Source organism: Uranotaenia lowii, chromosome 1 (assembly GCF_029784155.1).
Source record: "Uranotaenia lowii strain MFRU-FL chromosome 1, ASM2978415v1, whole genome shotgun sequence".
NCBI lineage: Eukaryota > Metazoa > Arthropoda > Insecta > Diptera > Culicidae > Uranotaenia > Uranotaenia lowii.
The window spans coordinates 155866298-155880122 of record NC_073691.1 but is presented as its reverse complement, the minus strand read 5'-3'; the positions used below and the strand labels follow the sequence as shown (position 1 = coordinate 155880122).

Genomic DNA, 13825 nt, shown 5'->3' with positions numbered 1-13825 from the left:
TCTCCTGTCTCGTGTCTCAGATCTCAGGTCTCAAGTCTCAGGTTTCAGGGCTCAGGTCTCAGGTCTTATGTATCACGTACCTAGTCTTAGAAGATTCCTTTGTTTTCCTTTGAAAAGGACTTAGAATATTTTCTCTCAAAAACCGTGTTAATTCGCGAAATCCGTGTAAAAAAATCCGTGTAAAAAAAGCCGTGTAAAAAAGCACGTAAAAAAAACCTTGGTGTAATTGGATGTTAGTGGAACAAAAGAAGCCCCCCCACCCACAAACACACACACACTTTTGAAAGGAACAATTTCAACAACACCCGATCGCTCTTATCGAACCGCCCTAATGGAAAAGCGCCACTCACTCACATCAACTAAATCAGATTGTGTTCGGGAGGGTGCGTGCTCCGTCCGTCGATGATTGGGCTCTCCTTTATTGTGGAGTTGAGCGAATCCCCATTTCCACCAACCGATGGACGAACGAACGGAGGGGCGATTTATACTTAATGAGGATTGCTTGCCGGCACCGTCGTGCCGTCCGAATGTCGTGGTCATTCGGCCGGAGTGCTCTTGCTTGCTTGGCTTGCCCACTCGCTCGCTTGCTGATAAACCCGTTCCGGTCCGGTGACGTGCATTATGACTTTTTATTTTCCGTCATCATCACTACTGGCAAACTCATACATATTCCGTCCGGGGATGGCTTGCCATCGTTCCGTTCGTCAGCAAAAGAGGAGCAGCACACTCTCCTTAACTCCTCTCGAACAAAAGATTTCAACACACTCTCACTCATCCAGCCGTCTCGATACTATTGGTTATCGCGCGTCTGTGTGCTGAATCTGTATGTACGATTATGATGAGATGGATGAGATGTACTCTTTTTTTTTTCTACGAAGATGCACACACCGACACCCTCGATATCAGCAGAAAACATGTGTAGTGTCGGCTGACTGTGGGGAAGATGTGCTCTGCTGGCTGCGGGAATTCCACCGGAGCGAATTGGGCTCGGTCAGTTCGTCAGTGTCGCTTAGACGAGTAGCATCTCAGAAGAAATTCAGGATTCAACCACCGACTTCCTTTATTTTGAGGGCTGAACACACAACCAAAAATCAGTTCGGGACAGTCGACCGCAAACGGCGTGGAGGAACACTAATTTTCCAGTTTTCTCTTCCTTTTTGGCATTTTTCCTCCCAATTTACGGGGTGGTGTTTTTTTGTTCGGGGAAAGCCAAACTCATGTGTTGATAAAAGTTGACAACCACAAGGCTGATAAGAAGAACTAATAGCAAAAGAAGAGGTCAGTTTGGGGCGGAAATATTTTCCATTTGTGTAGTGTGGTTGTTCGTGGTTCCTTGAGAGAGTGCATAGATTATTGGTATTTGCCGACCGCGTGCATTTGCCACGATAGCAGGTGAAAATTTCGGAAACAATAATTCGGTTCTGTCTTACGTTCTACAAACGGTTCTAAGGATTTAAGGAAACTTTCAGTGACCCCGGCTTTTGTGATATATTATAAACGCCAATCAGAGCATCCCTGCAGTGTTGTTTGTTCTCGGGACAATTCCCAGCAGAGGTGTGACCGTTCAACGTGAAGAAGCTCCTCAATAGTGAAAAAGTGAGTTTCCTGCTAGTTAGGTTGCGGACAGCCAATTTCGCTAATGCGGCCCGGTTTTCGTCGCAATCAGTGTGACTAGGCACGAAAACCGATAACTTTTGGGAGGCTGTCATTGGGTTGGTCGGTTTTTTTTTCTGACGCAAGGACAATCAGGACAAAAGAGGAATTAACCTCAAACATTTGCCACACTCTAGAGACTCTAGTGCGAGACCAGCCCAACTACTAGCTAGTGGCTTGAAATGCCGGTAGGTCTGGTGGTTGATTAAAATTCTGTTCCAGTGGCATATTGCGAATTATACATGTCGTCGAGCATATAATACCCATAAAAATACAGCAGCGACGGCCAACCGACTCTCGTTCCTCCGTATTACACACAGTCAAAGATTCCTTCTTGTTGTTGTTGCTTGCCGGGTTGTGGCGGCGCTCTGGTGAATTTTTAGTTTCTCCCCGATACTCTGCAGCCAAGCTGTGCCACGCCAACATCCTCGAAATATACCTACCTACAATTTTTTTTCTCGTGCTGGTGCTATTTATCCACCGATTCAGGAAACTACTCCTCGAATAGAGTTACCAAATTGAAAGTTACTGCCGATCCACGGGATGCTTCAAGTGAGTATTATCTACATATTATCTATTCGCCCCTCTTCGAACCGGAAATGGAAGGCACACATGGTTCAAATGCAATGAGACATTGTATCTTGTGGAAAAAAAAACCGATTTCGCAATTCCGGAAGCAATCATAGCGTTAAGAAGATACTACGAATCACATTTCGAACAACTCTAGACCAAGGTTTAGAGAGCACAGAATTTTAGAAATTTTCATAGATTTTTTAAATTTCGACGTATTTCAAATTTTTTTTTCTCAATAAACTGCGATTTTTTCTTTGTTTTTGGGAAATCATCGTTAGGTAAATCAATAAACCACGATTACAATTACAATAATGATAAGCTTGTTAATTTAATTTGATTTTTCTCAAGTGAAATGTAAAGAAGACCCAATTTGTCATGACTTTTCAATCAAATCAGTGCATTTTTCCATCACAGAATTTCTTGGGTAAATCACAGAAATTCAGTTTTTTTTTCGCAAAAACTCGGAATATGTTTCGGCAACCTTGCTCTAGAAGACCCCCTTAGAAGGATTTAAGAAGTCGAAACTATAAAACCGTTATAAAATAACCAAGGAATGTAGGGGAGATGAGGGCATAACGAGCACCCAGGGCATAATGAGCACTCCTTTTTTCTACATAAGTACGTATTTTCTTAAACAAATTTTCATGAGGATTTGTTTCGTTTTACCTCTAGTATTAATTTTTCACCAAAAAAGAAATATCCTTTTCATCTTTACAGAAATGTTAAATAATAACCAGCAAGGTTCTCAAGTGACGAAAATATTATAATTTTTGAGCACCACCAAATAAGCTTTTATGACCGTTAAATCATCTTGATCTGAAATGTACGCACTGCAACATGGTCTACACATTGTTTCTCAATTTTAAACATCATAAAATTTTTGATTTTTCACATTAATCAATTTTAAAACGCTTTTTTACTTTAATTTGTTCACTAGAGGCGAACAGAGCACTTTCAATGAAGGCATAATGAGCATTTTCTGCCGGGGAATCTTGCAGCGAATTCAACTCGATGAAGTCAACTGAATAATAGAGCTACAGCTTGGCTTGTTTCGTCTGTCGATTTGGCCTATTGGTAAGGTGTCGGAGTGGTAATCAGTAGACTCGAGTTCGATTCCTGTTCGGGGGGATCTTTTTTTGCACATACCATTCATGATGTATTTTTTTTTATTGTTACATTATACGGCTAATAGCATCAAAGCATCATCCGTCAAACAAAACACCAGAAACATAATGTATGAGCATGTGTTAATTCTTTGAATTCTACAAACAGACCTAGATTATTTTGTTATTGCTTTGTTTGATAAATCTACGCCTCACCGTTTAGTGCAATCATGATCATGAATGATAAATGAAAAAAAAATCACCTCGACCAGGAATCGAACTCGAGCCTACCGATTACCTCTCCGACATCTTACCAATAGGCCAAATCGTCAGACGATACAAGTCAAGCTGTAGCTCTATTACTCAGTTGACTTCATCGGGTCGAATTTGCTGCTAGAATCCTCGGCCAAAAACGCTCATTATGCCTTCATTAATGGTGCTCATACTGCCTCGGGGGGTTTCTCATTATGCCTCTACAGTGACTGGATTTCAGCTTTCGGCAAAAATTTTCAAAATGCATTTTTAAACTTTTTTAATCTACTTTTTCAAGTTTCATCCAATTAGGCAATAGACTATTTGAGTGTCTGAACACGAAATAATGATATAATTCACATATTACAGCTGTTCTCTACGGTTAAATAAGCGTTTTCCTTAAGGTGGCCATTATGCCCCTATCTCCCCTATCGTGGAATATTTGAATAAGGTTGTGCCGAGAGTCATATTGGATTTTTTTTCGAGACGTCACAAAAACGATTATATCGAGAATTTATACGAGAATGGAGTTTTAAAATGAAAATGAATTCCGATTTCATTTTGATTGTGTTGTACGGTCTCTAATTGATTATGTTACAAAGAATGTTTTTTATTTAAAGGTTGTTTTTTTTTCTTCTTATTTTATTATCGAATGTCATTGAATGTGTTTTGGAACCGAAATTAATTGAATTTGTATTCAGAATATTTGATAGTTAACTTATAATGTAAAATAATGAACACCAGAATACTCCTATAGTGGCAAATTAAAAAGGTGAACCTTTATGCCACGAGACAAATAAACAAACAAACAAACAAATCCACCAATTTCTCGAAATTCAGTAGTCTATTTCATAGAAAAATTACTCGAAAATCTAACTATTTAGTACCGATCTTGAAGAACAATAATCCTTATAGAATAACATGCTTACAAAGTGGGAAATTTCCGGAGATTCTCCGAGTTATCAACGAAAAAGACAAGTTTCCTTGAAAATTTAAATTTTTTTCGTGATTGTGACGTCGCAATTTGTACCAATACTAGAGCAGGGCTGCCTTGGCACTACCTTCTTCTACATTCCTTGGGAATATGTGGACTTATACATTAGACTGAGTCGATTTGGGGTCATTTTTGAATTTCTCAAACCCCGGGGTCTTAAAAGCTTCGTTTTGGTCCAAAACTCATCCATGATTTTTTGCAGAATTTTTACGTAATGTTTACATGAGTAAATTTAAACTTTTATGTTTGTATGGGAAAATTGAATATTTTGTACTGAAAAATCAACATCATGTTTGTATCTTCTATGGAACCGAGTCTGCTAATGGTTTTTGTGCCAATTTATAAATTCTTTTAAGGAAATTTTCAGAACTTAATATACGTTTTTCCTACTGTAAAGTTTTCTTATGCCAAATGAAGAGTTATAAAAAATATTTTGTCCATCTTATATAAGGAATTATTCGGTCATACACAACTTTCTTCTTAATTTCCTCATCTGAAATTGTATAAACATTATATAAGTTTTTCTTTATATCTTGTATAATAAAGAAGTTATGAAGCAAAGAAAAAAAGTGGCCTATGATACCTCACACTCCCCTACTAAATGTAGGAATTCTGTGAAAATTTAAAAAAATCTATGATCTGTAACTAAGGCCGTGCATAGATTTGTAAAAAATTGTTTTGCTCGCCTCCGGCGGAGTTCAATCCCATCAACCTACTGTCTGGACACAGAATTTTAAAATTTCACAGATTTCACAGATTTTCTAAATTTTGTACAGATTTCCAAAATTATAAATTTTTATGTCGCTTTCGACTTTTATTTCTGACTCTAATTCATGAAAATATGAACACAAGGTATTGTAAATTGATTTCTTCCAATTAAAACTGTAAAAAGTTTCCGATTTTTTTATGTTTCACATGATTTCCCATGAACTTAAAAATAAATAAGCGTCACAGCAAACCGTCACAGAATTTTAGTTTCAAATTACAGAATTCGAGATTTTTATTTGTCTAAAACACAGATTTTTTTCGGCAACCTTGTTCAGGGGTTTTCATTTCACCATAAAATATGATATTCATAAATCGTTACTAATTTTTTACGATACATTTTGAATTGCAATTCCATTATTAGCATCGTCCCGGGTGACAATTTTGCTTGTTTATGAAATAAGGGTTTGCTACTGTGCCACCTGTGCAATAAATCTTTCAAAACCCCCACCTTACCCTTTAAAGGTGTTTTTCTTAAGAAGTGTGTACGTTCCACGTTTTAAAAGATTTTAACAAAATATCAACTTAATTTTATAAATTAATTTATAAAATTTTGTTAAAATATTTACCTTTATTTAAGAGGAGAAATCACCGTGAATTTGTTTTATGAAATGAATTTGCGGCTTTATCGGTGAGGGTTAAAGAGTTGAAATGAAAGACGGATAGAAGATCAGAAGAAAATTCTAAGGTGGTGAAAAGAGCGAAGAGCATTTGAAATAGAAGCTTGACCACATACTAAATTCTTTGTCCCACACCAATTAACTGTATTGAAGAAGTAGTACCCAATAGAGAAGGCACTACGTTTTTCGATACAGTTAATTATGGATGGTTCGACCGCCATGTGAGTGTGCACATGTGCCGAACGGACGAAAAATTTAGCATGTGGTTGCTCTGTTAAGTCTTCTATTGTGCGATATCGTTCCATCGATGGCTAGGTAGATTTCTTATTTTCGTTTTGTGCGGATGTTCCAACTGGATTGAGTTGTCGCATACGGTCAACGGTCAGAAATCTTGGCCTAACTATTTTCGATTATCGGAACGATGTTTTGTAATTGATTTTTATAGCCGAATTATTTTTATTATTTAAGAGGAGAAATCACCGTGAATTTGTTTTATGAAATGAATTTGCGGCTTTATCGGTGAGGGTTAAAGAGTTGAAATGAAAGACGGATAGAAGATCAGAAGAAAATTCTAAGGTGGTGAAAAGAGCGAAGAGCATTTGAAATAGAAGCTTGACCACATACTAAATTCTTTGTCCCACACCAATTAACTGTATTGAAGAAGTAGTACCCAATAGAGAAGGCACTACGTTTTTCGATACAGTTAATTATGGATGGTTCGACCGCCATGTGAGTGTGCACATGTGCCGAACGGACGAAAAATTTAGCATGTGGTTGCTCTGTTAAGTCTTCTATTGTGCGATATCGTTCCATCGATGGCTAGGTAGATTTCTTATTTTCGTTTTGTGCGGATGTTCCAACTGGATTGAGTTGTCGCATACGGTCAACGGTCAGAAATCTTGGCCTAACTATTTTCGATTATCGGAACGATGTTTTGTAATTGATTTTTATAGCCGAATTATTTTTATTATTTAAGAGGAGAAATCACCGTGAATTTGTTTTATGAAATGAATTTGCGGCTTTATCGGTGAGGGTTAAAGAGTTGAAATGAAAGACGGATAGAAGATCAGAAGAAAATTCTAAGGTGGTGAAAAGAGCGAAGAGCATTTGAAATAGAAGCTTGACCACATACTAAATTCTTTGTCCCACACCAATTAACTGTATTGAAGAAGTAGTACCCAATAGAGAAGGCACTACGTTTTTCGATACAGTTAATTATGGATGGTTCGACCGCCATGTGAGTGTGCACATGTGCCGAACGGACGAAAAATTTAGCATGTGGTTGCTCTGTTAAGTCTTCTATTGTGCGATATCGTTCCATCGATGGCTAGGTAGATTTCTTATTTTCGTTTTGTGCGGATGTTCCAACTGGATTGAGTTGTCGCATACGGTCAACGGTCAGAAATCTTGGCCTAACTATTTTCGATTATCGGAACGATGTTTTGTAATTGATTTTTATAGCCGAATTATTTTTATTATTTAAGAGGAGAAATCACCGTGAATTTGTTTTATGAAATGAATTTGCGGCTTTATCGGTGAGGGTTAAAGAGTTGAAATGAAAGACGGATAGAAGATCAGAAGAAAATTCTAAGGTGGTGAAAAGAGCGAAGAGCATTTGAAATAGAAGCTTGACCACATACTAAATTCTTTGTCCCACACCAATTAACTGTATTGAAGAAGTAGTACCCAATAGAGAAGGCACTACGTTTTTCGATACAGTTAATTATGGATGGTTCGACCGCCATGTGAGTGTGCACATGTGCCGAACGGACGAAAAATTTAGCATGTGGTTGCTCTGTTAAGTCTTCTATTGTGCGATATCGTTCCATCGATGGCTAGGTAGATTTCTTATTTTCGTTTTGTGCGGATGTTCCAACTGGATTGAGTTGTCGCATACGGTCAACGGTCAGAAATCTTGGCCTAACTATTTTCGATTATCGGAACGATGTTTTGTAATTGATTTTTATAGCCGAATTATTTTTATTATTTAAGAGGAGAAATCACCGTGAATTTGTTTTATGAAATGAATTTGCGGCTTTATCGGTGAGGGTTAAAGAGTTGAAATGAAAGACGGATAGAAGATCAGAAGAAAATTCTAAGGTGGTGAAAAGAGCGAAGAGCATTTGAAATAGAAGCTTGACCACATACTAAATTCTTTGTCCCACACCAATTAACTGTATTGAAGAAGTAGTACCCAATAGAGAAGGCACTACGTTTTTCGATACAGTTAATTATGGATGGTTCGACCGCCATGTGAGTGTGCACATGTGCCGAACGGACGAAAAATTTAGCATGTGGTTGCTCTGTTAAGTCTTCTATTGTGCGATATCGTTCCATCGATGGCTAGGTAGATTTCTTATTTTCGTTTTGTGCGGATGTTCCAACTGGATTGAGTTGTCGCATACGGTCAACGGTCAGAAATCTTGGCCTAACTATTTTCGATTATCGGAACGATGTTTTGTAATTGATTTTTATAGCCGAATTATTTTTATTATTTAAGAGGAGAAATCACCGTGAATTTGTTTTATGAAATGAATTTGCGGCTTTATCGGTGAGGGTTAAAGAGTTGAAATGAAAGACGGATAGAAGATCAGAAGAAAATTCTAAGGTGGTGAAAAGAGCGAAGAGCATTTGAAATAGAAGCTTGACCACATACTAAATTCTTTGTCCCACACCAATTAACTGTATTGAAGAAGTAGTACCCAATAGAGAAGGCACTACGTTTTTCGATACAGTTAATTATGGATGGTTCGACCGCCATGTGAGTGTGCACATGTGCCGAACGGACGAAAAATTTAGCATGTGGTTGCTCTGTTAAGTCTTCTATTGTGCGATATCGTTCCATCGATGGCTAGGTAGATTTCTTATTTTCGTTTTGTGCGGATGTTCCAACTGGATTGAGTTGTCGCATACGGTCAACGGTCAGAAATCTTGGCCTAACTATTTTCGATTATCGGAACGATGTTTTGTAATTGATTTTTATAGCCGAATTATTTTTATTATTTAAGAGGAGAAATCACCGTGAATTTGTTTTATGAAATGAATTTGCGGCTTTATCGGTGAGGGTTAAAGAGTTGAAATGAAAGACGGATAGAAGATCAGAAGAAAATTCTAAGGTGGTGAAAAGAGCGAAGAGCATTTGAAATAGAAGCTTGACCACATACTAAATTCTTTGTCCCACACCAATTAACTGTATTGAAGAAGTAGTACCCAATAGAGAAGGCACTACGTTTTTCGATACAGTTAATTATGGATGGTTCGACCGCCATGTGAGTGTGCACATGTGCCGAACGGACGAAAAATTTAGCATGTGGTTGCTCTGTTAAGTCTTCTATTGTGCGATATCGTTCCATCGATGGCTAGGTAGATTTCTTATTTTCGTTTTGTGCGGATGTTCCAACTGGATTGAGTTGTCGCATACGGTCAACGGTCAGAAATCTTGGCCTAACTATTTTCGATTATCGGAACGATGTTTTGTAATTGATTTTTATAGCCGAATTATTTTTATTATTTAAGAGGAGAAATCACCGTGAATTTGTTTTATGAAATGAATTTGCGGCTTTATCGGTGAGGGTTAAAGAGTTGAAATGAAAGACGGATAGAAGATCAGAAGAAAATTCTAAGGTGGTGAAAAGAGCGAAGAGCATTTGAAATAGAAGCTTGACCACATACTAAATTCTTTGTCCCACACCAATTAACTGTATTGAAGAAGTAGTACCCAATAGAGAAGGCACTACGTTTTTCGATACAGTTAATTATGGATGGTTCGACCGCCATGTGAGTGTGCACATGTGCCGAACGGACGAAAAATTTAGCATGTGGTTGCTCTGTTAAGTCTTCTATTGTGCGATATCGTTCCATCGATGGCTAGGTAGATTTCTTATTTTCGTTTTGTGCGGATGTTCCAACTGGATTGAGTTGTCGCATACGGTCAACGGTCAGAAATCTTGGCCTAACTATTTTCGATTATCGGAACGATGTTTTGTAATTGATTTTTATAGCCGAATTATTTTTATTATTTAAGAGGAGAAATCACCGTGAATTTGTTTTATGAAATGAATTTGCGGCTTTATCGGTGAGGGTTAAAGAGTTGAAATGAAAGACGGATAGAAGATCAGAAGAAAATTCTAAGGTGGTGAAAAGAGCGAAGAGCATTTGAAATAGAAGCTTGACCACATACTAAATTCTTTGTCCCACACCAATTAACTGTATTGAAGAAGTAGTACCCAATAGAGAAGGCACTACGTTTTTCGATACAGTTAATTATGGATGGTTCGACCGCCATGTGAGTGTGCACATGTGCCGAACGGACGAAAAATTTAGCATGTGGTTGCTCTGTTAAGTCTTCTATTGTGCGATATCGTTCCATCGATGGCTAGGTAGATTTCTTATTTTCGTTTTGTGCGGATGTTCCAACTGGATTGAGTTGTCGCATACGGTCAACGGTCAGAAATCTTGGCCTAACTATTTTCGATTATCGGAACGATGTTTTGTAATTGATTTTTATAGCCGAATTATTTTTATTATTTAAGAGGAGAAATCACCGTGAATTTGTTTTATGAAATGAATTTGCGGCTTTATCGGTGAGGGTTAAAGAGTTGAAATGAAAGACGGATAGAAGATCAGAAGAAAATTCTAAGGTGGTGAAAAGAGCGAAGAGCATTTGAAATAGAAGCTTGACCACATACTAAATTCTTTGTCCCACACCAATTAACTGTATTGAAGAAGTAGTACCCAATAGAGAAGGCACTACGTTTTTCGATACAGTTAATTATGGATGGTTCGACCGCCATGTGAGTGTGCACATGTGCCGAACGGACGAAAAATTTAGCATGTGGTTGCTCTGTTAAGTCTTCTATTGTGCGATATCGTTCCATCGATGGCTAGGTAGATTTCTTATTTTCGTTTTGTGCGGATGTTCCAACTGGATTGAGTTGTCGCATACGGTCAACGGTCAGAAATCTTGGCCTAACTATTTTCGATTATCGGAACGATGTTTTGTAATTGATTTTTATAGCCGAATTATTTTTATTATTTAAGAGGAGAAATCACCGTGAATTTGTTTTATGAAATGAATTTGCGGCTTTATCGGTGAGGGTTAAAGAGTTGAAATGAAAGACGGATAGAAGATCAGAAGAAAATTCTAAGGTGGTGAAAAGAGCGAAGAGCATTTGAAATAGAAGCTTGACCACATACTAAATTCTTTGTCCCACACCAATTAACTGTATTGAAGAAGTAGTACCCAATAGAGAAGGCACTACGTTTTTCGATACAGTTAATTATGGATGGTTCGACCGCCATGTGAGTGTGCACATGTGCCGAACGGACGAAAAATTTAGCATGTGGTTGCTCTGTTAAGTCTTCTATTGTGCGATATCGTTCCATCGATGGCTAGGTAGATTTCTTATTTTCGTTTTGTGCGGATGTTCCAACTGGATTGAGTTGTCGCATACGGTCAACGGTCAGAAATCTTGGCCTAACTATTTTCGATTATCGGAACGATGTTTTGTAATTGATTTTTATAGCCGAATTATTTTTATTATTTAAGAGGAGAAATCACCGTGAATTTGTTTTATGACCGTTTTATGGCCGCAAATTCATTTCATAAAACAAATTCACGGTGATTTCTCCTCTTAAATAATAAAAATAATTCGGCTATAAAAATCAATTACAAAACATCGTTCCGATAATCGAAAATAGTTAGGCCAAGATTTCTGACCGTTGACCGTATGCGACAACTCAATCCAGTTGGAACATCCGCACAAAACGAAAATAAGAAATCTACCTAGCCATCGATGGAACGATATCGCACAATAGAAGACTTAACAGAGCAACCACATGCTAAATTTTTCGTCCGTTCGGCACATGTGCACACTCACATGGCGGTCGAACCATCCATAATTAACTGTATCGAAAAACGTAGTGCCTTCTCTATTGGGTACTACTTCTTCAATACAGTTAATTGGTGTGGGACAAAGAATTTAGTATGTGGTCAAGCTTCTATTTCAAATGCTCTTCGCTCTTTTCACCACCTTAGAATTTTCTTCTGATCTTCTATCCGTCTTTCATTTCAACTCTTTAACCCTCACCGATAAAGCCGCAAATTCATTTCATAAAACAAATTCACGGTGATTTCTCCTCTTAAATAATAAAAATAATTCGGCTATAAAAATCAATTACAAAACATCGTTCCGATAATCGAAAATAGTTAGGCCAAGATTTCTGACCGTTGACCGTATGCGACAACTCAATCCAGTTGGAACATCCGCACAAAACGAAAATAAGAAATCTACCTAGCCATCGATGGAACGATATCGCACAATAGAAGACTTAACAGAGCAACCACATGCTAAATTTTTCGTCCGTTCGGCACATGTGCACACTCACATGGCGGTCGAACCATCCATAATTAACTGTATCGAAAAACGTAGTGCCTTCTCTATTGGGTACTACTTCTTCAATACAGTTAATTGGTGTGGGACAAAGAATTTAGTATGTGGTCAAGCTTCTATTTCAAATGCTCTTCGCTCTTTTCACCACCTTAGAATTTTCTTCTGATCTTCTATCCGTCTTTCATTTCAACTCTTTAACCCTCACCGATAAAGCCGCAAATTCATTTCATAAAACAAATTCACGGTGATTTCTCCTCTTAAATAATAAAAATAATTCGGCTATAAAAATCAATTACAAAACATCGTTCCGATAATCGAAAATAGTTAGGCCAAGATTTCTGACCGTTGACCGTATGCGACAACTCAATCCAGTTGGAACATCCGCACAAAACGAAAATAAGAAATCTACCTAGCCATCGATGGAACGATATCGCACAATAGAAGACTTAACAGAGCAACCACATGCTAAATTTTTCGTCCGTTCGGCACATGTGCACACTCACATGGCGGTCGAACCATCCATAATTAACTGTATCGAAAAACGTAGTGCCTTCTCTATTGGGTACTACTTCTTCAATACAGTTAATTGGTGTGGGACAAAGAATTTAGTATGTGGTCAAGCTTCTATTTCAAATGCTCTTCGCTCTTTTCACCACCTTAGAATTTTCTTCTGATCTTCTATCCGTCTTTCATTTCAACTCTTTAACCCTCACCGATAAAGCCGCAAATTCATTTCATAAAACAAATTCACGGTGATTTCTCCTCTTAAATAATAAAAATAATTCGGCTATAAAAATCAATTACAAAACATCGTTCCGATAATCGAAAATAGTTAGGCCAAGATTTCTGACCGTTGACCGTATGCGACAACTCAATCCAGTTGGAACATCCGCACAAAACGAAAATAAGAAATCTACCTAGCCATCGATGGAACGATATCGCACAATAGAAGACTTAACAGAGCAACCACATGCTAAATTTTTCGTCCGTTCGGCACATGTGCACACTCACATGGCGGTCGAACCATCCATAATTAACTGTATCGAAAAACGTAGTGCCTTCTCTATTGGGTACTACTTCTTCAATACAGTTAATTGGTGTGGGACAAAGAATTTAGTATGTGGTCAAGCTTCTATTTCAAATGCTCTTCGCTCTTTTCACCACCTTAGAATTTTCTTCTGATCTTCTATCCGTCTTTCATTTCAACTCTTTAACCCTCACCGATAAAGCCGCAAATTCATTTCATATTTACCTTTTTTATACATTTTCGGCATTGATTTTAAAATCATTTTTTCTAAGTTTAAGGCCTGCTTTGCAGTTCCAAATTTTTCCAAGTTTTTTATAATATTCTGATTTAATCATCAAAAACAATCTAAATTTAAGAAGATTAGAATTATGATGAGAATGCGCTTCAAAAAAAAGGAGTGTATTCGAAAAAAAGCAACATTTGTTTTGTTAGTAACTTTTGAATGC

General features: G+C 37.6%; 1 protein-coding gene across 9 annotated transcripts in view; it reads left to right on the top strand.

Annotated features, from left to right (window-relative positions):
* Window positions 1-1008: 1008 nt before the first annotated feature.
* LOC129740632 (putative uncharacterized protein DDB_G0282133) overlaps window positions 1009-13825 on the top strand; it is a 143586-nt gene continuing 130769 nt past the window's right edge. For 2 of the 9 annotated variants that reach the window (XM_055732375.1, XM_055732374.1), the window contains exons 1-2: window positions 1009-1278; window positions 2143-2205. In XM_055732375.1, the coding sequence (XP_055588350.1) occupies window positions 2197-2205 (9 nt within the window). In that variant the 5' untranslated portion in view covers window positions 1009-1278; window positions 2143-2196. Of the gene's footprint in view, window positions 2206-13825 lie in introns of all 9 variants that reach the window. The other 7 variants (XM_055732373.1, XM_055732370.1, XM_055732366.1 and 4 more) reach the window with 7 other exon arrangements.